Source organism: Bos taurus, chromosome 24, assembly GCF_002263795.3.
Source record: "Bos taurus isolate L1 Dominette 01449 registration number 42190680 breed Hereford chromosome 24, ARS-UCD2.0, whole genome shotgun sequence".
NCBI lineage: Eukaryota > Metazoa > Chordata > Mammalia > Artiodactyla > Bovidae > Bos > Bos taurus.
In genome coordinates, this window is record NC_037351.1 from 52,930,030 (window position 1) to 52,956,435 (window position 26,406).

At 40.8% G+C, this 26,406-nt stretch overlaps 1 protein-coding gene across 2 annotated transcripts in view; it reads left to right on the plus strand.

Annotated features, from left to right (window-relative positions):
* Window positions 1-26,406, plus strand: part of DCC (DCC netrin 1 receptor) — a 1,296,534-nt gene that overhangs the window by 1,192,623 nt on the left and 77,505 nt on the right. For both annotated transcript variants that reach the window (XM_059881088.1, XM_059881089.1), the window contains exons 24-25: window positions 13,751-13,977; window positions 24,677-24,793. In XM_059881088.1, coding sequence (XP_059737071.1) covers window positions 13,751-13,977; window positions 24,677-24,793 — 344 coding nt within the window. The remainder of the gene's footprint in view (window positions 1-13,750; window positions 13,978-24,676; window positions 24,794-26,406) is intronic.

The window sequence follows — 26,406 nt, forward strand, 5'->3', positions numbered from 1 at the left end:
TCCTCTAAAAGTATTGATTTATCCCTTTTGACGTGGAGGTTCGTAGGCATTTAGTCAGTGCCTGTCACGTGAATGACTGAGTGCAGAATAGTTACAAAGTCAGTATAGTTACAATGCTATGGTGTGTGTAGTTTGGAGGCAGCAGTTAGGATGGAAGCGAGATTCCAGAAATTCAGAATGATTCAGATTGCCTGGCTCTGGTTGACTTTCAGAAATTAAAAATTTTGAGGGTCTTAAAAAATATTTTCATATTATGCACCTCTAGGTAATAATAATATATATGAGAATGATACATCAAAGTACAAAGTTTGAAATGGAAAGGAGGTTTGATTCAGCTTATCGCCTCCCAGCAATACCCTCTAACCAGCATATTAACCTTGTACCAGCCAGTTGTGAGAATCAGCAGTAATCTTCTGGTTATTTTATGCCTCTTTGTCTGCTGCTGCTGCTGCTAAGTCGCTTCAGTCATGTCCGACTCTGTGCGACCCCATAGATGCCAGCCCACCAGGCTCCCCCGTCCCTGGGATTCTCCAGGCAAGAACACTGGACTGGGCTGCCATTTCCTTCTCCAATGCATGAAAGTGAAAAGTGAAAGTGAAGTCACTCAGTCGTGTCCAACTCTTTGTGACCTCATGGACTGCAGCCTACCAGGCTCCTCTGCCTGTGGGATTTTCCAGGCAAGAGTACTGGAGTGGGGTGCCATTGCCTTCTCCCTTGCCTGTCTAGTACTTTTCAAATTCAGCCTAATATGGTTTTTCTCACCTGTGCTATTCTCACTGGATTGGCTATAATAGGCTCTTCCCTTCATTTTTGTTTGTTTTTGGCCTGAGGCATGGTGCTCTGCATGCCTGAGGCATGGGCTCACAGGTGGCTGGTGTGACAACTATATACAACATATATTGCTAGAGAAAGATTCTCTAGCAAATAATTTTCTGTCTTCCCTGGCAAATACCTCCGCTTTTCTCTCCTTTTAAAAAATCCTATGATCCTGTTTATTGATTTCTACTGTATTTTCTAGCATTTTTAAGTAAAGTATTTAGTAACAATACACAGGAAGATTTCCATACTGTAGAAAGTAAAATAAAGATATAGAAGCAGTCATTGCATTTCATTTATTTAGATGGCAGGTCAAATTTTATATCCGGCTGCGTTCATTTGACTAGACTGTCTTGATGCTGATGATAGCTGGTGTGCTGATCCATTGTTCCCCAATAGGAAACCAGACAGAGTGAGATTTACAGAGTAGGTCTCCTGTGTAAGCTTTCAGGGAAGTCTTAAGGCTTCCCAGGTGGTTCAGATGGTAAAGAATCTGCCTGCGATGCGGGAGACCCAGATTCAGTCCCTGGGTTGGGATGATCCCCTGGAGAAGGGAAGGGCCACCCACTTCAGTGTTCTTGCCTGGAGAATTCCATGCACAGATGAGCCTGGTGGGCTACAGCCCATGGAGTCACAGAGAGTCAGACAAGATTGAGCAACTAACACACACAATCACACACTGAGCTTCTACAGTGCTGGGCACGTAGTAAGCCTCTGGGGGGAAATCACGGTGACTGAGTAAGTCATTGAACAAATCTTGGTCCAGCAATCCCAGGAAAGGGCTTTTGTAAACAAAGCACAGTGGAAAATCAAAGCCTCAGGTGTCTGAGGCAGGGCTCAGAAAGACTCACTGAAATGGATGCAAGGAGGGTGGTGGTTTCAGGCCTTACTTCATGCCAGTTTTAAAAACACGGAGGCATTCACTAAAACTAATTGAATGAACTGAATCCTCTGTAGCGTGGTATTTTGTCTTCATCATGGTCATCGCTGTGAGAAGAATATCTGAGAGTCTTATTGATTAGATGAACTGGATTCCTGAACCTATCTTGTTTCTCCGCAGAGAACGCTAGTCTTCTCCATATTACAAATATGGGATTTGATGCTATTTTGAGAAACTCTCAAATTGTCCGCACCCTAAGCACTTTGTTAGGAGCTTAAAGTTTTTTTTTAGGAAGAGAAGAGGCTGAACCCTGGAGTGGCTTGTTTATATTTTAATTTACTTTTTTGAATTAATTAATTAATTTGGCCATATCAGGTCTTAGTTGCACGTCGGGGAATCTTTGTTGCGTCCTGCACGGGCTCAGGAGTTGCAGTACACGGGCTCCAGAGGACAGGGGCTCAGTAGTTGGTGCACACATGATTAGTTGTTCCAGATCATGTGGGATCGTTTTTTAAAAACTTAATTAACTTGTTTATCTATGGCTGCACTAGGGGCTTTGCTGGTGCCTGGGCTTACTCTAGCTGCGGACAGCGGGCTACAGTCTGGTTGCAGAGCGCAGGCTCTTCGATGTGGCTTCTCTTATTGCAGAGCATGGGGTCTAGGCACACAGGCTTCGGTAGTTGTAGCATGAGAGCTCAGTACTTGTGGCTCGCAGGCCCTAGAACACACAGGCTTCAGTAAGTTCAGCGTGCGGGCTCAGTAGCAGTGGAGCACAGCCTTAGTTGCTCTGTGACATGTGGAATCTTCCTGGACCAGGGATCAAACCCATATCTCCTGCATTGGCAGGCAGATTCTTATCCACTGTACCACCAGGGAGGCTGAGCATGTGGAATCTTAGTTTCCCAACCAGGGATCAAACCCCTGTCTTCTGCATTGCAAGGTAAATTCTTAGCCACTGGACCACCAGGGAAGTCCCTGACTTGTTTTTAAAATTAGGAAATGAATGAAAGAATAAATCACTCCATGAATGATTGAAAGTCTAAGGAAAGTTAATCTATGGTTCCTATGTTACTGTGCCTTAGGTTTTTCCTCACCCCATCTCCAAAGTCTCTTAATATTTACTTGGCATCTTGGTCTCTTTGTTTGTATGTGTTAACAAAGAAAAAAACACTTCTCCTTTAAGATATTTTTGAGTTTTAATTGAGCTTTTCTTGATTTTGTTGAGACCCTCTCCCCATACCACCACCATTGAACTTTGTAGAACAAATTATATAATGCAGATGAAAGCAAAATCAATTCTAATTTGAAACAGAAATAATGTCCATTACAGGCCTCTCAGAAATGGGAGTTTAAAGTGATTAATAAGGTGAAGTAGGAAACATCCATGGGCTTCTTCAATATTTCTTTATCTAGAACTGCTGGAGAATGTAAATTGTCTTTGTGTTTTATTGGAGGACTTGAATTATATCCAAATGGATTTGGAGCATATTTTTGTGTACTATCAGTAATACTTCATTCACGTTAGTGTCTACACATTTTGTTCTGTGATTTATATAATGATGAGGTAATGAGCTATCTTGTCTGACTCATATTCTAGTTGGTAAGGTTTTATGTTATAAAATAGCTAACAGAAGTTAGAACCCAAGTTTGAGTTCTGATTATACCACCTCTGTAATTAAGTTAATGGTATTTAATTAAACCTAAATGAAGACCTAATCTCTGTCCGTTTCCTCAAATAAAGTGAAAGTGAAAGTTACTCAGTCGTGTCCGACTCTTTGTGACCCCATGGACTATACAGTCCATGGAATTCTCCAGGCCATAATACTGCAGTGGGTACCTCTCCCTTCTAGGGAAGCCCTTCCTCAAAGAAGTGGGAATAAATACTTTCTATCAATTCTCTGGCAAATCCCATGAACGGAGGGGCCTAATAGGCTGCAGTCCATGGAGTCGCTGGGAGTCGGACACAACTGAACGACTTCACTTTCACTTTTCACTTTCATGAAGAGAAGGAGATGGCACTGGAGAAGGAAATAGCAACCCACTCCAGTGTTCTTACTTGGAGAATCCCAGGGACGGGGGAACCTGGTGGGCTGCTGTCTCTGGGGTCACACAGAGTCGGACACGACTGAAGCGACTTGGCAGTAGCAGCAGCATCAACTCTCTACCACCAAAATTCCGCATGGACTACTACTAAATTATAGAATCTCATGGTAGCATTTAGATTCAAATTCACATGAAATAAAAATAACTTTACATTTCTTTTTTGGTTACTAACTTAAAATTACACTACTTTGAAGAGACTTTCCTTGTACATCTTGAATTAGTGAGATTATAGTAGAATATCATAGTATGGTAATTTTATGTGTGTGTGTGTTTCCCTCAGTTTTTTTTTTTAATTATTTATTTTAATTAGAGGATACTATAATATTGTAATGGTTTTTGCCCTGTATCAACCTAGATGTCCATCAGCAGATAAATGGATAAGTAAGCTGTGGTGCATAATATACAATGGAATACTACTCAGCTATAAAAAGGAACATGTTCGAGTCAGTTCTAATGAAGTGGAAAATTTGTGTTTTCAGGCTTAAATTGATGGGGGATTTAAGAGCTTTTTAATGAAGTAATACTATTTCCCTGGCTAAAATGTAGAACATTTATTATAAGTTAGAATGTATCTGTAGATACTAAAGGCAAAATATTTGACAGAGCGACTATCCTGGAAATTCTGGACACATGACTACCACATGGACACATGGGTAGAGTTGTCTGAATACATTAAATTTAAATGTGTACTACAGTCTGGAGTAAAATGGGTGCCCAACCGATTTGGTTCTTACCCATTCACATCCCCAGCAGACCAATTAAAAATGAAGAAAGAAACTCTTCTTAGAGTTACAGATTATCTGCAAAGTTAGGAACAGATAGCAAATAAGGAGTCAGTAAAGAAACCTTGAAATATTTCCAAGTCAATAATGACAAATTTTTATTATTAACATCAAGTGATTACTATGCATAGTGTGTGATCTACAAAGTAACAAATCTGCTTACTGTTAACTCGAGACAAAAATGTTTCTGCAATTTCCCAGGGACTTCCTGGTGTTTTAACTGTATCTGTTACCATTTAGTCCTCTCTACTTTTCAGTTTTCTTATGTGCCATGCCCCAGCACATGCTCCTTGCTCCAGTGATGCAAAAGCCATGTCATTTTTTCATTCATTTTTTATTTTTACTTATTTTTTTATACATCATGAAATGATGATTACATGGGTTTAGTGAATATCCATCATCTCATATAGATATAAACTTAAATAAATAGAAATAAAATGTCCCTTTTATGAGAATTTTTATTTTTAATATAAATTTATTTATTTTAATCAGAGGCTAATTACTTTACAATATTGTATGGGTTTTGCTATACATCAACATGAATCTACCATGGGTGTACACATGTTACCCATCCTGAACCTCCTCCCACCTCCCTCCCTGTACCATCCCTCTGGGTCATCCCAGTGCACCGGCCCCAAGCATCCTGCATCATGCATTGAACCTGGACGGGTGATTTGTTTCATATATATTATACATGTTTCAATGCCATTCTCCCAAATCATCCCACCCTCTCCCTCTCCCACAGTGTCCAAAAGACTGTTCTATACATCTGTGTCTCTTTTGCTGTCTCACATACAGGATTATCATTACCATCTTTCTAAATTCCATTTATATGCATTAGTATACTGTATTGGTGTTTTTCTTTCTGGCTTACGTCACTCTGTATAATAGGCTTCAGTTTCATTCACCTCATTAGAACTGATTCAAATGTATTCTTTTTAATGGCTGAGTAATACTCCATTGTGTATATGTACCACAGCTTTCTTATCCATTCATCTGCTGATGGACATCTAGGTTGCTTCCATGTCCGGGCTATTATAAACAGTGCTGCGATGAACATTGGGGTACACGTGTCTCTTTCAATTCTGGTTTCCTCAGTATGTATGCCCAGCAGTGGGATTACTGGTTCATAAGGCAGTTCTATTTCCAGTTTTTTAAGGAATCTCCACACTGTTCTCCATAGTGGCTGTACTAGTTTGCATTCCCACCAACAGTGTAAGAGGGTTCCCTTTTCTCCACACCCTCTCCAGCATTTATTGCTTGTAGACTTTTGGATTGCAGCCATTCTGACTGGTGTGAAATGGTACCTCATAGTGGTTTTGATTTGCATTTCTCTGATAATGAGTGATGTTGAGCATCTTTTCATGTGTTTGTTAGCCATCTGTATGTCTTCTTTGGAGAAATGTCTATTTAGTTCCTTGGCCCATTTTTTGATTGGGTCATTTATTTTTCTGTAATTGATCTGTAGGAGTTGCTTATATATTTTTGAGATTAGTTGTTTGTCAGTTACTTCATTTGCTATTATCTTCTCCCATTCTGAAGGCTGTCTTTTCATCTTACTTAGAGTTTCCTTTGTGGTGCAGAAGCTTTTAATTTTAATTAGGTCCCATTTGTTTATTTTTGCTTTTATTTCCAATATTCTGGGAGGTGGGTCATAGAGGATCCTGCTGTGATTTATGTCAGAGAGTGTTTTGCCTATGTTCTCCTCTAGGAGTTTTATAGTTTCTGGTCTTACGTTTAGATCTTTAATCCATTTTGAGTTTACTTTTGTGTATGGTGTTAGAAAATGTTCTAGTTTCATTCTTTTACAAGTGGTTGACCAGTTTTCCCAGCCCACTTATTAAAGAGATTGTCTTTTCTCTGTTGTATATTCTTGCCTCCTTTGTCAAAGATAAGGTGTCCATATGTGCATGGATTTATCTCTGGGCTTTCTATTTTGTTCCATTGATCTATATTTCTGTCTTTGTTCCAGTACCATACTCTCTTGATGACTGTGGCTTTGTAGTAGAGCCTGAAGTCAGGCAGGTTGATTCCTCCAGTTCCATTCTTCTTTCTCAAAATTGCTTTGGCTATTCGAGGTTTTTTGTATTTTCATACAAATTGTGAAATTATTTGTTCTAGCTTTGTGAAAAATACCATTGGTAGCTTGATAGAGATTGTATTGAATCTATAGATTGCTTTGGGTATTATACTCATTTTCACTATATTGATTCTTCCAATCCATGAATATGGTATATTTCTCCATCTATTAGTGTCCTCTTTGATTTTTTTCACCAGTGTTTTATAGTTTTCTATATATAGGTCTTTAGTTTCTTTAGGTAGATATATTCCTAAGTATTTTATTCTTTTCGTTGCAATGGTGAATGGAATTGTTTCCTTAATTTCTCTTTCTGTTTTCTCATTATTAGTGTATAGGAATGCAAGGGATCTCTGTGTGTTGATTTTATATCCTGCAACTTTACTATATTCATTGATTAGTTCTAGTAATTTTCTGGTGGAGTCTTTAGGGTTTTCTATGAGGAGGATCATGTCGTCTGCAAACAGAGAGAGTTTTACTTCTTCTTTTCCAATTTGGATTCCTTTTATTTCTTTTTCTGCTCTGATTGCTGTGGCCAAAACTTCCAAAACTATGTTGAATAGTAGTGGTAAAAGTGAGCACCCTTGTCTTGTTCCTGACTTTAGGGGAAGTGCTTTCAATTTTTCACCATTGAGGATAATGCTTGCTGTGGGTTCATCATATATAGCTTTTATTATGTTGAGGTATGTTCCTTCTATTCCTGCTTTCTGGAGAGTTTTTATCATAAATGGATGTTGAATTTTGTCAAAGGCTTTCTCTGCATCTATTGAGATAATCATATGGCTTTTATTTTTCAATTTGTTAATGTGGTGTATTACATTGATTGATTTGTGGATATTGAAGAATCCTTGCGTCCCTGGGATAAAGCCCATTTGGTCATGGTGTATGATCTTTTTAATGTGTCATTGGATTCAGATTGCTAGAATTCTGTTAAGGGTTTTTGCATCTATGTTCATCAGTGATATTGGCCTGCAGTTTTCTTTTTTTGTGGCATCTTTGTAAGGTTTTGGTATTAGGGTGATGGTGGCCTCATAGAATGAGTTTGGAAGTTTACCTTCCTCTGCAATTTTCTGAAAGAGTTTGAGTAGGATAGGTGTTAGCTCTTCTCTAAATTTTTGATAGAATTCAGCTGTGAAGCCATCTGGACCTGGGCTTTTGTTTGCTGGAAGATTTCTTATTACAGTTTCAATTTCTGTGCTTGTGATAAGTCTGTTAAGATTTTCTATTTCTTCCTGGTTCAGTTTTGGAAAGTTGTACTTTTCTAAGAATTTGTCCATTTCTTCCACGTTGTCCATTTTATTGGCATATAATTGCTGATAGTAGTCTCTTATGATCCTTTGTATTTCTGTGTTGTCTGTTGTGACTCTCCATTTTCACTCCCACTATCTCTTTGATCTTCACATTTCTAGTCCTTAGTACATTTCTTGGCACATTTACCATCCACAAATGTTCACTGAATAAACAAAGGGATACATGTTGTGAAACAATGGATGATGTTGGAGAAGGGAAGTAAAGAGAGTTTTTGCTCATGTATCAGTGGAGGAAACCAATTCACACACAGGGAGCATCTGGTCAGCTCAGTTAGACTGACAGTGATCAATGCAAGTTGAGTGGTGTTGAGAAATATGAGGGGGTGTGATTTAGCTATTTTAAGATTATACTGACCTAAATTGGTCAGGAGGGTTTCCTGAAGAAGACAGGCTTGAAGGGATCTTAAGTAGTTTGTAAGTCAATAGGACTGTGAAGGCGTTGTGGGCAGAAGATTGGATGGATGGATGGATGGATGGATGACTACTAGTTATCTACATAGATAGAGAAATCCATAGATAGGAGAAATAAGTCCTCATCAGAATTTGATCATGCTGTGGAAGCTTTGCCACAGTATGACAAAGAGCAGGTAGAGCCTTGAAGATTCCTTGTTCTGCCTTTATTCAAGAACACATGGATGGGAAGAGACCCTGCAGCTATTTTTGGAAGCCAAGATTACTGGTACCTAGAAAAAAAGGTGTGTGTGTGTTGGGGCAGGAAGGATAGCATAACATATTCTACATCTGGGCTTCCTCAGTGGCTCAGCAGTAAAAGATGCTCCTGCGGTACAGGAGACATGGGTTCAATCCCTGGGTCGGGAAGATCCCCTGGAGGAGGGCATGGTAACCCACTCCAGCATTCTTGCCTGGAGAATGCCATAGCCAGAGGAGCCTTGCGGGCTACCGCACACTGTCACAAAGAGTCAGACATGACTGAAGTGACTCAGCATACACGAGCACGCATGCATTCTGCATCTAATATTAAAACCTAGCTTTATACTAAACTAAGAAAATCTGATTTTCTTTCACTAAAGACAGTGCTTCTCAGTTTTGGTGCATCAGATTTCCCTCAAGGGCTGTTAAAACACAGCCTGCTGAGACTCAACACCATTTGCAAGTTTCTGATGGGGCAGGACCTGCGAATGTGCATTTCTGACAACTTCCAAGGTAATGCCAGTTCTGCTGGTCCAAGGACCAGACTTCGGGAACCATTGCACTGGGTTCATCTCCATACAGGATTCCAGTGGTGAGGTAGAGGAACTGGGGACAAAAACAGGCAGCAGTTATTTAGTCAGGGAACCAGCAGATAGACAAAAGGTTCACGTGACAGTTCTTCCTACAGGTTTTAGGACAAACTCCACACAGTTTAGTTATGAGCAGATGCCAGTTTTATTATAGCCCTGCTACATGGACCACTGGGTTACTACCAGCAGGGGAGGGGGGCATCTCCAAGGCCAGAGATTTCTCTCTTGAGAAGAGACATTATAGAAAAACAAAAGAGGTTAGATGGTCTGTCAGAACATATACAAAAAAGAAATAAAGTCTGCTTAGAAATCTTTAGATTGTTGATAACCGTCAGCTGAGTGGATGAGCAGCTACTTGGAAGTGGGCCGTGATCTGATTAAAATCCATCAGAAAAATACTTATGCATTTTATCAGGAACAATAATTTGTTTCCAAGTGGAGGTTATAAGTCATAACATACTAAAAAGGTTCTGCCTTGAACAAATATAGAACTTTTTTTTAAGTAGGATATGCCTGGAGATGCTTGGTACTGAAGTCATGGGGACTGGTAAATGAATGAATGAATTAGGCATGAATGTAAGCAAGGGAGCCAGAATTCATCATTTCCTTCCAGTTTCATGAATTATTTTACAAACATCTTTACCACAAGCTATTTAAATATTGAGTTATCACGGACATTCTGATGATTTTGTCCTAGGTTTGGGAACTGGTGTGCCTCTGTGAAGTCATATGGGCACCAGGGTTTAACTTATTTAGCATTGTGATATGTTAGAAAGATACTTGGGTGAAATCTCCAAGTTTGAAAATGACATGAGTTTCTTCTAAATGACCAGAGATGGATTACACAAAGAGTTATGTGTGAACTGCAAACTCGTTTCCTGTGGGTCAGTGAAGTGTACGGAAATGAATTCAGGGAATAAATGGTTAGCAAGAGAGTTATTATCTTAAACACAAGAAAATGATCTAGGGGCCATTATAGACCATTGTCTAGAGTCAGTGTGAGGCTGCTGCCAGGAAATCAGCACATTTTAGATACTTGTTGGGAAAATATTAGAGCAGAAAACCCTACACATTTTTTCCCACTAAATAAATATGAAGTCTGGATTTCTTTCTTTATATCCTCATCAGCCTAGTTGAGGAAAGACAAAAAACATTGAGAAATATGAACAAATCATAGAACTAACATGTACTAATGGCCTAATGTGTACAAAGCATCTTATCCAGCAATTGGGGAACCAGAGTTGTTCTCAGTGGCCTGGAATAGGTTACAGAGTCTCCACTGAGAGTAGTTTGTTTGAACCATTTAGCTAACAAGAAAGCAGTTATGCTCGTAAGCCATCCATTTCACGTGAGAAAACTGAGAAAGAGGTACTTCTCTGGGCTTCTGCCAAAGGTTAGCTTTTAACTGTCTGAATTCTGCCTTATGAAGCAATGTTATTATTTTAAGAGAAACAGAAGCTACAAGCAGAGATTTAAAAATTTATAAAACTATAGAGCAGAGGTTGAAAACCATTTCTTAAAAGGGCCCAGGAGTAAATATTTTAGCCTTTGTGGGCCATATGGTATTTGTTGTAACTCTTCAACAATGCAATGTGAATGAATGAGCTTGGCCGGTTTCCAATAAAACTTTATTTACAAAAACAGGCACTGCAGGCTTATGCTGCCGGCCAGAGAAGATGCTGAGTTCAGTATGGTGGTGGCTGTGTCGCCTCCTGCTGGGGTTGCTGGAGGCCCTGAGCCCCAGCCCTGGGGAGCCCGCCGAGTAGAGCCAAGTGAACGCGGTGCTGCGTGGGCAGAACCTGGTGTTGCTGGGAGCCATTTTCTACCTTCTGCTGGTGACCGTGATCCTTATGGCATTTTGTGTCTACAAATCCATCTGGCACCAGGGATAGATAAACAAAGAAGTCCTTCCATGAGCATTTGGAAACAGAATAAATTGAGCTGCACAGGGGTCAGTGGAGAAGTTGAAGTCAGAACTCTCCTGCTTGGAAATAATCTTTGATCTGGATAGTTGGTAAATTCTGAATGATTTAGGGGAAAAAAAAAAGACTAGCTGTTATCTCATCCTAATGCTGGAATGCAAGCATTGGGCCATTGATTCTCCTTGTCATTGTTTCTTTTTTTACTTTCCTGGTAAGGGCTTTCCAGGTTACACTGGTGGTAAAGAACCTGCCTGCCAATGCAGGAGACATAAGAGACGTGGGTTCAATCCCTGGGTCAGGAAGATCCTCTGCAGGAGATCATGGCAACCCACTCCAATATTCTTTCCTGGAGAATCCCATGGAGTCTGGCGGGCTAGGACATAGGGTCACAAAGAGTCGGACATGACTGAAGCAACTTAGCACATACTTGTTTAAAGTAAGACCTGAAGCTCCAGTGTTCAATGTGAAGATGGAGTGCTTAAGAGAAAGAAAATATCACTTTGTGAGTGATGTAAAAACCACACTGTAAAGGACTAATCATTAATGTTTGAAAATATTAAGAAGGGAAAGACCTAATACCCTCATTCCCTACTTTACAACCAACTGGTCACAGTGGGTTAAGAATCACAGGTGTTTGTAGTTATCCTGAGTTGGCCAAAATGCTCCATTTGCAAAGCAGCATCAGCTGTGGGTAAGGTAGGCCGCCACTCCTCTCGCCGCATGGAGCTCTGCACTCAAGACGCCCTCTCTGAAGTTGAGATCACACAGGTAGGCCTCTGGCCAGGGGCACTCTTGGGCTGGGAGGCTCCCTGGGGGAGAAGGGGACTGGAAGTGTTAGACTAGAAGTGTTAGCAGTTGGCCTGTCTGAAAAAGAACATGTCCCATTTGAACACGTTCATCTCCTTGCCCTACACCAAAATCTTCCCAGCCCATAGCCTGGAAGCCAGAGCAGTTTCTATGATTTGGAAAAAGAGTCTCCCCAGGAGCTCTTTTCAGCCCTTGGTGGGGAGGGCACAACAGAAGTGCGTATTCCACATAGAAGGCAGAGTGGTGGTGTGTGTGTGTTTACACAAACTTAATTCCAGCTTTGAAAATGCTGCTTTTCTTTGCACTGTTGGTGCACTGGAGTTTTCCTCCACAGAAATGATACTTTTGTACTTACAGTATTTTTTATATTTTAAAGGTGCTAGGTTTAACTTTGTTAAAAAATTAAAATGCTTACCTTGTTTGTGCTCCCTTTAAGCACAGCACTGTTTTTTGTTTTTTTGTTTTTTTAAACAACCTGCCCTTAATGTGAAATAACTGATGCGGGATACTGTAACTATTTGCCTAAGGATTTTGTTTGTAACTATCATGGAGCCACCAAATCATTCATTGTTTTGTGCTTTTGAGCAAGATGCCAATTAAGACAAAAGTAAAATCTTAAAAAAAAAAAAAAGAAAAAGAAAAAACTACAAGAAAAAATACACAAAAGTAAACAGTGGAGGATGTGGCCTTCAGGTCATAATTTACTGACCCCCTGCCCTGCTGCTGCTGCTAAGTCGCTTCAGTCGTGTCTGACTCCATGCGACCCCTAGACGCCAGCCCACCAGGCTCCCCCGTCCCTGGGATTCTCCAGGCAAGAATACTGGAGTGGGTTGCCATTTCCTTCTCCAATGCATGAAAGTAAAAAGTGAAAGTGAAGTCGCTTAGTCCTGTCCAACTCTTAACTACCCCATGGACTGCAGCCCACCAGGCTCCTCCGCCCATGGGATATTTCCAGGCAAGAGTACTGGAGTGGGGTGCCATTGCCTTCTCCGGACGCCCTGCTCTAGAGATTGGCTAACATAAGCATCCGGCTCTTGACTCAGTCTGCAGGGAACATTGCAATCTCAATGGCCCCAAGAGGAGACTGCTGCTGAAAAACAAATTAAGGATTGCTAAATGCTTACTGAAGAAAATAAGAGATGTTTACAGCACACTTCCAAATGGCTTCTTCTTTTGTCAAAGGATCGGTCTTAAAAAAAAAAAAAGATGGGTCTTATTGTGTTCGAATCCAGACACTTAGTGACTCCAAGAAGAAAGCATTTTATTCTCCCGAGAATGTGTTTCTGCAGCCTTTTTGTCTTCAAAGGGCCACCTCCCCAGTTGCACAGGAAATTGGACAGCTGAGGTACACACTTTCTTCTAAGCCCCAATCTTGGCTGTTGGCACAAATCCTGGCCTTTTCGTTTCCATTTGCCCTTTGGAAGCAACACTGTCATTTATCTGCTAGACAGATGTTGCCGTGGGGTACCTTATGCCTGGCTCCAAAGAACGGCATATGGCTCCGTCTAACCCACCGTCACCTCGCGCTGAAGCCCGCAGCGGGGATGCTGGCGTGAAGCGCTCCCTGGCAGGCCGCCGGGCCCTGGGGAGGCCGCGCCGCGTCTCCGGAAGGCGGCGAAGCTCCAGGGAAGGAGAGGAAAGGCTGCCGGGCCGAGGCTGCCAGCGCCTGGATTTCACGGGGTTCCTCCTGGGAGCGCTTTTGTCTCCTCTCTCTCGCTTCTAACTTGAATTGACTAAGAAACAAAAAAGAGAGAGAGAGGAAAAGCCATCGAATAAAGGTACTCACATCTGCCTCCTGATTTTGTTCCATAGGAAACGGGCCACCCACAGCGTTGGCAAAAGAAAGGGCAGCCAGAAGGACCTCCGGCCCCCGGACCTGTGGATCCATCATGAAGAAATGGAGATGAAAAATATCGAGAAGCCACCAGGCACCGACCCGACGGCGAGAGACTCCCCCATCCAGAGCTGCCAAGACCTCACGCCCGTCAGCCACAGCCAGTCAGAGACGCAGCTGGGGAGCAAAAGCACCTCCCATTCAGGTAACTGACCTCACTGGCGGCAGGAAAAACATCCCACGCTGACCCCTGCCCAGAGGAGCTCTTGATGCCCTCTTTGTGTGTGCGAGCCTGTGGTGAAATCATGGCTTTTATTTATTGATACTTGGTAACTTACATATGTATGTTATATATAACACGATTTTTTATATCCACACAGTATATTTGAAGGGCTTCCCCAGTGGCTCAGCAGTAAAGAATCTGTCTGCCAGTATAGGAGCCACATGTCGTTCAATCCCTAAGTCAGGAAGGTCCCCTGCAGGAGGGCATGGCAACCCACTCCAGTCTTCTTGCCTGGAGAATCCCATGGACAGAGGAGCCTGGAGGGCTACAGTCCATGGAGTCGCAAAGAGTCGGACATGACTGAAGCAACTTAGCATGCACACACGCATTATATTTAAAACATAATAAAGGAATTATGGGGCTTCCCAGGTGGCTCAGATGGTAAAGAATCTGCCTGCAATGCGGGAGACCTGGGTTTGATCCCTTGGTCGGAAAGATACCCTGGAGGAGGTCATGGCAACCCACTCCAGTATTCTTGCCCAGAGAATCCCATAGACAGAGGAGCCTGGAAGGCTACAGTCCATGGAGTCTCAAAAGAAGTCGGACATGACTGAGCGACTAGGCACACATAGGAATAATTATCACCACAACTGGACACATTAAATGGTCATCTTTACAGAAATATATTCTGCAAATTGTACATATCCTAGAGAATGGTACAATAAAAAAGCAGCAACAGTGAAACAAAATATAAGTAAAATTAGCAGGTTATTGATAAATACCTCTTAGCTCAAGGAATTTTTCCAAGTTAATCTGAAGTACAGATTACTTCTTAATTACTTACTTAATTACTTCTTAATTAAATAAATAATTAATTAAATTAATTAATCTGAAGTAATTAATTAAATTACGAAGTAATACCATCCCAAATGGGAGAAGGCAATGGCAACCCACTCCAGTACTCTTGCCTAGAAAATCCCTCCCTGGAGGAGCCTGGTAGGCTGCAGTCCATGGGGTCACAAAGAGTTGGACACAACTGAGCGACTGCACTTTCATTTTACACTTTCATGCATTGGAGAAGGAAATACCAACCCACTCCACTGTTTTTGCCCGGAGAATCCCAGGGACGGCGGAGCCTGGTGGGCTGCTGTCTATGGGGTTGCACAGAGTCAGACACAACTGAAGCGACTTAGCAGCAGCAGCAGCACCATCACAAATTGTCTCCCACTTTTGTGGATGTATATACTTGCCAGTCATTCTCGGGTCATTTACCAATAGTTAAAGAAGAGATGGCAAGAATATACAGAAGAACTGTACAAAAAAGATCTTCACGACCCAGATAATCACGATGGTGTGATCACTGACCTAGAGCCAGACATCCTGGAATGTGAAGTCAAGTGGGCCTTAGAAAGTATCACTACGAACAAAGCTAGTGGAGGTGATGGAATTCCAGTTGAGCTATTCCAAATCCTGAAAGATGATGCTGTGAAAGTGCTGCACTCAATATGCCAGCAAATTTGGAAAACTCAGCAGTGGCCACAGGACTGGAAAGGTCAGTTTTCATTCCAATCCCAAAGAAAGGCAATGCCAAAGAATGCTCAAACTACCGCACAATTGCACTCATCTCACACGCTAGTAAAGTAATGCTCAAAATTCTCCAAGCCAGGCTTCAGCAATATGTGACCCGTGAACTTCCTGATGTTCAAACTGGTTTTAGAAAAGGCAGAGGAACCAGAGATCAAATTGCCAACATCCACTGGATCATGGAACAAGCAAGAGAGTTCCAGAAAACATCTATTTCTGCTTTATTGACTATGCCAAAGCCTTTGACTGTGTGGATCACAATAAACTGTGGAAAATTCTGAAAGAGATGGGAATACCAGACCACCTGATCTGCCCCTTGAGAAATTTGTATGCAGGTCAGGAAGCAACAGTTAGAACTGGACATGGAACAACAGACTGGTTCCAAATAGGAAAAGGAGTTCGTCACGACTATACTTTCACCCTGCTTATTTAACTTCTATGAAGAGTACATCATGAGAAACGCTGGACTAGAAGAAGCACAAGCTGGAATCAAGATTGCCGGGAGAAATATCAATAACCTCAGATATGCAGATGACACCACCCTTATGGCAGAAAGTGAAGAGGAACTCAAAAGCCTCTTGATGAAAGTGAAAGTGGAGAGTGAAAAAGTTGGCTTAAAGCTCAACATTCAGAAAACAAAGATCATGGCATCTGGTCCCATCACTTCATGGGAAATAGATGGGGAAACAGTGGAAACAGTGTCAGACTTTATTTTGGGGGGCTCCAAAATCACTGCAGATGGTGACTGCAGCCATGAAATTAAAAGATGCTTACTCCTTGGAAGGAAAGTTATGACCAACCTAGATAGCATATTCAAAAGCAGAGACATTACTTTGCCAACAAAGGTTCGTCTAGTCAAGGCTATGGTTTTTCCTGTGGTCATGTATGGATGTGAGAGTTGGACTGTGAAGAAGGCTGAACGCTGAAGAATTGATGCTTTTGAACTGTGGTGTTGGAGAAGACTCTTGAGAGTCCCTTGGACTGCAAGGAGATCCAACCAGTCCATTGTGAAGGAGATCAGCCCTGGGATTTCTTTGGAAGGAATGATGCTAAAGCTGAAACTCCAGTACTTTGGCTACCTCATGCGAAGAGTTGACTCATTGGAAAATACTCTGATGCTGGGAGAGATTGGGGGCAGGAGGAGAAGGGGACGACAGAGGATGAGATGGCTGGATGGCATCACCGACTCGATGGACATGAGTTTGACTGAACTCCGGGAGATGGTGATAGACAGGGAGGCCTGGCGTGCTGCAATTCATGTGGTCGCAAAGAGTCGGACACGACTGAGCAACTGAACTGAACTGAACTGAAAGTAATCTGATGTAAATTTGGTTAATTAACTGGGTTTACTTTCTATTCTATGGTCTCGTCAACTGCCTTATATAATTGTGATGCTTCTTGAAACTTCTAAGAGACAGGAGGCAATCCAGTTAGGACATATCGAAATGTGGAGGCTAAATGAACCAATTGGATTTTGTTACATCTTGAACAGAAGTTTTGTCAAGGCAAAATTTGAAGCCATTTGTACGTATTTTACTTCCCTGTGTCTTTGAAAAGTTGATTTAAAATTTTCTGTCAATCCCTTGCTTTAAAAAAAGTCACTTCAGGGACACTTGAAGTATGAAAACATCAACTATTCTGTTACTTTGCCTTGATTACTATGGAGATCGACTGTCATCCCCACACAATCACGTTATGTGATCACTCAGTTCAGTTCAGTCGCTCAGTCGTGTCTGACTCTGTGACCCCATGGACTGCAGCACGCCAGGCTTCCCTGTCCATCACCAACTCCCAGAGCTTGCTCAAACTCACTAGCCTAGTCAAATGGAGTCTCTCTGAAGGCTCTGTTGGTGTACAAAGTGATCTAAAGAAAAAAAAAAAAAAAGCCTGCTGTTTAATGATTTGGTGGAGAACAATCCATGTCCAGGAATAACTGAGAAATAAACAGAAAATGGTTGATAGGATGTTTCACTTTCTGTGGGCTCTTATAGTTTCAAAATGCTTATGGGAAGTTGCATAATCAACCCAATACTCTCATCAAGAAATTGCTTGGTCAATTCATTGGGTAGATTCAGAATCAGTAGCTGGTTTTATTTTGGTTTGGTTTTTTTGAGTAGGAAATTAGAAGTGTATTATACCACTGCCAAATATACTAATAATCCAAATAGACTTTGGAAAACACAACTGTATGAGTAATCCTTATGAATCAGTTGTCTATGGAAATAATTAGATTCAGTAAAAAAATGCTCAATCATTTATTCATTTATCTGGATTATTTTTATCCAGACAATTTAGCTTTTTTTTTTTCTTTTTAACAAATTTTATTGGAGTATAGTTGCTCTGCAATGTTGTTATTTTCCATTGTATAGCCAAGTGAATCAACTATCTGTATACACATATCTCCTTCCTTTTGGACTTCCTTCCCATTTAGGTCACATTGAGCACTGAATAGAGTTCCCTATGCTATACAGTAGGTTCTCGTTAGTTGTCTATTTTATACATTGTATCAACAGTGTGTGTATATATATATACATATACATGTACATCAACCCCAGTCTCCCAATACATCCCATACCCCCGCTTTCTCCTTGGTAGCCATATGTTTGTTCTCTATGTCCGTGTCTCTGTTTCTACTTTGTAAATAACATTATCTATACCAAAGTTTTCAAATTCCACATACATGCATTAATCTGCCATATTGTTTTTCTCTTTCTGACATAACCTCACTCTATATGCCATTCTTTAGATCCATCCACATCTCTACAAATGACCCAATTTTGTTCCTTTTTATGGCTGAGTCATACTCCATTTTATATATGTGCTACATTCTCTTTATCCTGGACATTTAGGCTGTTTCCATATCCTGGCTATTGTAAGGTTCAGTCCCTGCATCTTGAAGATCCCCTGGAGAGGAAGTGGCAACCCACTCCAGTATTCTTGCCTGAGAAATCCATGGACAGAGAAGCCTAGGGGGCTCCAGTCCATGGGGTCGCAGAGTCGGACGGGACTTGGTGACTGAACACACATGCATACAGGGAACCTCCATCCTGTTCTCCATAGTAGCTGTATCAGTCTACATTCCCATCAACAGTACAAGAGGGTCCCCTTTCCTTCACACTCTCTCCAACATTTATTGTGTGTAGATTTTGTGGTGGTCATTTTAACCAGTGTGAGGTGATATCTCCCCCACCCCGCCCCCCTTGTAGTTTTGGTTTTTCATTTCTCTAAGAATTAATGGTGTTGAGCATCTTTTCATATGTTTGTTGGCCATCTGTATGTCTTCTTTGGAGAAATGTCTATTTAGGTCTAAAAAGGTCTCCCACCCATTTTTTTGATTGGGTTGTTTGTTTTTTGGAGCTGCATGAATTATTTCTATATTTTAGAGATTAATCCTTTGTCAGTTGCTATATTTGCAAATATTTTCTCCCATTCTGAGGGTTGTCTTTTCATCTTACTTATGGTTTCCTTTGCTGCACAAAAGCTTTTAAGTTTAGTTAGGTCCCATTTGTTTATTTTTGTTTTTATTCTAATTACTCTTGGAGGTGGGTCAAAAAGGACCTTGCTGTGATTTATGTCAGAGTCTTCTGCCTATGCTTTCCTCCAGGAGTTTTCTAGTATCTGGCCTTACATTTAGGTCTTTAATCCATTTTGAGTTAATTTTTGTGTTTGGTGTTAGGGAGTGTTCTAATTTCATTCCTTTACATGTTGCTGTCCAGTTTTCCCAGCACCAATTATCTAAGAGGCTGTCTTTGCCCCACTGTATATTCTGGCTTCCTTTGTCATAGATTAGCTGACCATAGCTGTGTGGGTTTATCTCTGGGCACTCTATCTTATCCCATTGATCTATATTTCTACTTTTGTGCCAGTATCATACTGTCTGAATTGCTGTTTTAAACCAAATTAAAATATTCTAACTGATTGAAAGTGTAGCTGGTTGGTGAGGCTTTCTCACAGTGTCATTCAAACAAAGATTCTAATTGCTGATTTTTTTTTTTATCATAAGTATTCTTTTTCTAGACCTTAAGTGATATCTCAAGGAGAGTCCTTAACTTTTCTGTCACTTTCTATCATTACACCATGGTCCAGTTCCATTAGAAACTAAAATCTGAAATTTAATTTAAAGATTCTTTTTCTCCTATGGTCAGACTTTTGGCTCTGAGGACTAGGGGGGTTACAATTTGTTTCTTGAATCCTCCAGCACCTTGGAATAAATGGAGCAGTGGGGATGGGACAGAAGCAGGGAGCTTACTCCATTTCAGAAACACCTTTAGCCATTCTTCTTACCTCCCTGCTCTTCCTGGTTTTTGTGGGGGTACAGCGATTGGAGATAAAGAAAAGATGAAAGGAGAAAGTCAAGGTGGGAGGGAAGAGAGCACAATGTGAAGCTCTTCACTGATTTTCTGGGCACATGGGCTGACCTCAGGTGGCACCCAGATTCTCAGCCTCTTATAAAACACAATATGAATTATTTACGGGAGCCTGTGGGATGCTTCTCTGGCCAATTCCATGATCTGAGATACCTCGTCAGGACTTAACCCTGCCCCGCCACCCGCGCCCCCCCCCCCCCCCCCCCCCCCCGCGAAACAGATGTACCTGTCCACCTCACTGGTCTTCTGGAGGGTCAGCTACTTTCAAGCCTAACTTTCCAGCTGCCCATGTGACCCACAGGAAGCTCCTCTGTCTTTGATAAGCCAAATGATGAGAATGCTCATAATCCACACTGGCTCATCTCTCAGACATGCTTTGTTCAATTATCTCTTGTCTGTTTGAATAGACATAGGGTAGACCAGCAAGCCTGCTGCCTCAATAAGCTTCTACCTAGGGAATAAATGAAAGGCAGATCTCTTTTGCAGGAACCTCAAGAGTCTGTAGATGTCTTTTATTATAGCTTCATTTTATCTTAGCCATCAGGAGAGGAAGAGCACCTCTGTCTCTCACTGGAGAGAATAAAATTGTCTCTCAGGCCTTAGAAGGTTTTGCTAATGATTTCTAGGATACCTCCTTCTTGATTTTCCTTCTCATTATATATATATATGCTCCAGTGACATTTCAGATCAGTGAGACAGATTTTGATGTCTCTAACCAAGTCTTGGGAAATGTTTAACTCCAAATGATAGCCATTTTATTCAGAGTGAGAAGATGCTTGTGCCCATTTGTCTTTAATTTGAGGACCTTCTTGCCAACTCTGTAGTGATAGGGAAAGCAGTACTTGAGATCCTGTTAGTTAAACTTGACAATACATGAAGTGTTCTTGATGATGTCCTGGTTAAAAGGACAAAACTATGATTGGAAGAATTAATATCATCAAAATGCCCAAATCACCCAAAGCAATCTATAGATTTAATGCAATCCCTGTCAAAATATCCATGACATTTTCATAGAATAGAACAAATATTCCGAAAATTATATGGAACCACAAAAGACCTTGAACTGTTAAAACAATCTTGAAAAATAGAACAGAGTTGAAGGTATCAGACTCTCTGACTTCAGACTATACTACAAAACTACAGCAATCAATACAGCATGGTACTGGCCCCCAAACAGACAAATAGATCAGTGGACCAGAATAAATAACCCAAAAATAAACCCACACCTAACCACAGATATGCAGATGACACCACCCTTATGGCAGGAAGTGAAGAGGAACTCAAAAGCCTCTTGATGAAAGTGAAAGTGGAGAGTGAAAAAGTTGGCTTAAAGCTCAACATTCAGAAAATATTTAGAAGATCATGGCATCTGGTCCCATCACTTCATGGGAAATAGATGGGGAAACAGTGGAAACAGTGTCAGACTATTTTTTTGGGCTCCAAAATCACTGCAGATGGTGACTGCAGCCATGAAATTAAAAGATGCTTACTCCTTGAAAGGAAAGTTATGACCAACCTAGATAGCATATTCAAAAGCAGAGACATTACTTTGCCAACAAAGGTTCGTCTAGTCAAGGCTATGGTTTTCCAGTGGTCATGTATGGATGTGAGAGTTGGACTGTGAAGAAGGCTGAGGCCTGAAGAATTGCTGCTTTTGAACTGTGATGTTGGTGAAGACTCTTGAGAGTCCCTTGGACTGCAAGGAGATCGAACCAGTCCATTCTGAAGGAGATCAGCCCTGGGATTTCTTTGGAAGGAATGATGCTAAAGCTGAAACTCCAGTACTTTGGCCACCTCATGCAAAGAGTTGACTCATTGGAAAAGACTCTGATGCTGGGAGGGATTGGGGGCAGGAGGAGAAGGGGACGACAGAGGATGAGGTGGCTGGATGGCATCACTGACTCGATGGACGTGAGTCTGAGTGAACTCCGGGAGTTGGTGATGGACAGGGAAGCCTGGCATGCTGTGATTCATGGGGTCGCAAAGAGTCAGACACGACTGAGTGACTGAACTGAACTGAACTGATGGTCAGTTATACTATGACAAAGGAAGCAAGAATATACAAAGAAGAAGAGACAGTCTCTTCAATAAGTGGTCCTGGAATAACTTTACAGTTCCATGTAAAGTAATGATATTATAACATTTCCTCACACTGTATACAAAAATACAATGGATTAAAGACAGAATAAGATCTGAAAGTGTATAACTCCTGGAAGAGAACATAGGCAGAACACTCTTTGACATAGATCACAGCAATAATTTTTGGACCTGTCCTCTAAGGTAGGTCTTCCCAGGTGCGTCTCAGGAGCCTGGCAATGCAGTAAATGTAAGAGATGTGGGTTCAATCTCTGGGTCAGGAAAATCCCCTGGAAGAAGCATAGCAACCCACTCTAGTATTATTGCCTGGAGAATGCCATGACAGAGCAAACTCCAGATTACTGTCCATAGCATCACAAAGAATCAGACACGACTAAAGAGACTTAACACACACACACACATACTCCTAAGGCAAAAGAAATAAAAGCAAAAATAAACAAATGAGACCTAATTAAACTTAAAACTTTTGCACAGCAAGGGAAACCATTGACAAAATGAAATGGCAACCTACTAAATGAGAGAATATATTTGCAAATGATATTACCAACAAGGGGTCAATATCCAAAATATATAAACAGCTCTGCTAAGTCTCTTCAGTCATGTCAGACTCTGTGCAACCCCATAGACGGCAGCCCACCAGGCTCCCCTGTCCCTGAGATTCTCCAGGCAAGAACACTGGAGTGGGTTGCCATTTCCTTCTCCAATGCATGAAGGTGAAAACTGAAAGTGAAGTCGCTCAGTCGTGTCCAACTTCCAGCAACCCATGGACTGCAGCCCACCAGGCTCCTCTGTCCATGGAATCCTCCAGGCAAGAGTACTGGAGTGGGGTGCCATTGCCTTCTCCATATAAACAGCTCATATAACTCAATATAAAAAAAAGCCAACCCGATTAAAAAATGGGCAGAAGAGCTGAATAGACATTTTTCCAAAGAAGATATACAAATGGCCAATAGGCACATGAAAGATGCTCAACATTTCTAATTAATAGAAAGGCAAATCAAAACCACAATTAGACATCACCTTACACTTGTCAGAATGGGTGTCATCAAAAAGTTTACAAAAAACAAATGTAGGCAAGAATGTGGAGAAAAGGAAATCCTTGTACACTGTGGGTAGGTGTGTAAGTTGATTCATCTGCTATGTAAAACAGTATGGAGGTTCCTGAAAAAAGCTAAAAACAGAACTACCATGTGATCCAGCAATTCTATGCTTGGGTATTTATCTAAAAGAAACAAAAACACTAATTTGTAAAGATACATGCACCCAGTGTTCATAGCAGGTTTGATCCCTGTGTCAGGACAATCCCCTGGAGTAGGAAATGGCAGCCCACTCCAGTAATCTTGCCTGGAAAATCCCATGGACAGAGAAGCCTAGTGGGCTGCAATCCATGGGGTCGCAGAGAGTCAGACACAGACTGAGCACACACACACGATGCTCATAGCAGCACTGTTTGCAGTAGCCAGGTTACGGAAGCCAAGCATGTGTCCATCGATAGACAAGTGGATAAAGATGCTATGGTATTCATATACAGGGGAGTATTCCTCAGCCACTAAAAAGAATTACATTCTCTCATTTGTAGCAGTGTGGATGGGCCTAGAGAATGTTTTGCCTAATGAAATGAATCAAAGACAAATAGTGTATGATACCACTAATTTGCGAAATTGAAAAAAGTAAAATGAACGTATCGAGGAAAACAAACAAACTCAGATATAGAAAACAAACTAGTGGTTTTCAGTGGAAAGAAGAAAGGGAAGAGGGGCAAAATAGGGCATGAGGTGAAAACACAGAAATTACTGTATATAAAATAGATAAGTGACAAGGATATACTGTAGAGCACGGGGTATTATAACCACTATTTTGAATAACGTAATGGAGTATTATCTATAAAATTACTGAACCACAATGCTGTATGCCTAAAACTAATATAATATTGAAAATCAACTATACTTCATTTAAGAAAAAACAGACGAAACTTCATGTCAATGAATCATATTCTTTTAACTGATATATAGTATTCAGAATTTCAGTATTACTTTTCAACATATATTTTTATTCAGTTTTCAAATCTGCATATATCATTTTTATTTTTATGACTCTAACATGACATTTTATGGAAGTATAATAAATTTGTATATAGAGACCTAACCATATTTTTGCAGAATGTAGTTTGTTTCCCGTGTTTTCATAGTAAGATTTAATGTCTTTGGGGCTTAAGTATAAATTGCAAAGATTGTGGTTAATTCATACAGTTGCATATTATGGAGCTGTTAAAAATTACACTGCTGACTTATTTATTGACAGAGAAAGATTTTTCTGTAACTTTTTTAAGACTACAAAACAGTATGTATGGTATAATGCCATTTTTGAAAAATAAGTATATTAGTATATATTCTCTTGCTTTCACACACACATATATATGCATGTGTAGAAATTATAAATAAATAATAATAGTTCTTTTTGGATAATGAGGTTCTGGTAAATTTTATTAACATTTCTACAATGAGAGCATATTGATAAACAAAAAAGTAGATATTATTATTTAAAGCATCAATGAAATGAAAAAGGCATTGGGGTTCCTGGCTAGAAATGAAGTATTGCATCATTAATACTCAAGAGTATTGCTTTCCTTTTAGGTCAAGACACAGAAGAAGCAGGGAGCTCCATGTCCACTCTGGAGAGGTCACTGGCGGCACGCCGAGCCACCCGGGCCAAGCTCATGATTCCTATGGATGCCCAGTCCAGCAATCCTGGTGAGTGACAGTTGGTGCCACAGTGGAGACGGGAACAACATCACGTTAATATGAGGCATGCGTGCTTAGCCGCTCAGTCGTGTCCAACTCTTTGCAACCCTTTTGCCTGTAGCCCGCCAGGCTCCTCTGTCCATGGGATTTTTAAGGCAAGAATACTCCAGTGGGTGGGCATTTTCCTCCTTGCTTTGCAGTATTATATTAGTTTCAGTTTGTATATTATATTATACAGTTTTCTTTGTGTATCTTTTCTCTATCAGCTATCAAAACCTGATTAGAGTTTTCTCTGAACTTTCTGGACAAATGGGCATAATGAAGAACAATTAAAATCATATCATTTTTATTTGAAAGTTAGAATTTTCACTCTGTTGTTTGTTGTGCTTGCCTTACACAACCACGTGATTTATCTATGGGCAATCAGTTGATACATATTTAAGAAGTTGTATAGAAAACGAATCGATCTAAAAAGAATGGAAGTTTTGTCATTATTGATCTTATTCTAACAACCACCTTCATAGATTTTAAAAAACTCTTTTAATAAGTCTAATTTTCAGACTTAAATAATCTAGCTCTCTTGAAACAAATATTGAAATAATCTTGGTAATTACAGTATCCATGCACGTAATCCATCTGATGTTAGTTCCTGATGTTCCCTACAGTATTAGCTCTTTCCCACCTCAATTCATCAGTTCCATGTCACACAGTAAACCAATAACTGTACCTGCTGCAGAATGTCAGTTTCTGTCATCTCTTTTTCTAGCACAGTATTCTTTTTCTCGTTTATTGGCCCCTTGCTAACAAATTTTTAATCCCACTAGGACCTACAGTCCATTAACTCTGCAACCTTCCCATTATCCCTGGTCTTCCTCATGTCTTTTTATTTCCATTAAAACTCAACTTCCAATCCAGCATTAATTACTACCTTCCGTCCCTTCTAAACAGCCTCATCTCCCTTGGTTCTTCTTCCCTATCATAGTTACCACCCAAAAAAACTCAACCCTGGTTAAATTAGCTCCTCAGCAACATTGACCATGAACCCTGACAGCTGACTTCATTTGAAGAAAGATATGTAGCCTATTTGGGCTTCCCTGGTGGCCCAGCTGGTAAAAAATCCACCCGCAATGTGGGAGACCTGGGTCCAATCCCTGGGTTGGGAAGATCCCCTGGAGAAGGAAACTGCTCCCCACCCCAGTATTCTGGACTGGAGAATTCCATGAACTGTATAGTCCATGAGGTCACAAAGAGTCGGACATGACTGAGTGACTTTCACTTTCATATAGCCTATTCACTGGGCATTTATGACAACAAATTCAAGGTGAACTGTCATTTATTTGGAAATGCCAGTCATTTCTCTCACTTTGAGAGAAATCATTCATTATCATTCACTGAGACATCATTCATTGTCTCACTGTATAAGATGAATATCTTATATCTATTCTTTCCTTTCTGACTCAATACCTCTCTCCTTTCCCCTGTCCCTGCTAATAAGCCTGCTTCTTTTATCACCAAGAGAAGCATTTAGAAATGATATCCTTATCTACCCTTCAAATCTAGTGATCTGTTTTTGTTTCTGTGTAAGACCAGCCCTTTCCCTTGAGGAAAACCTTTCATTCCCA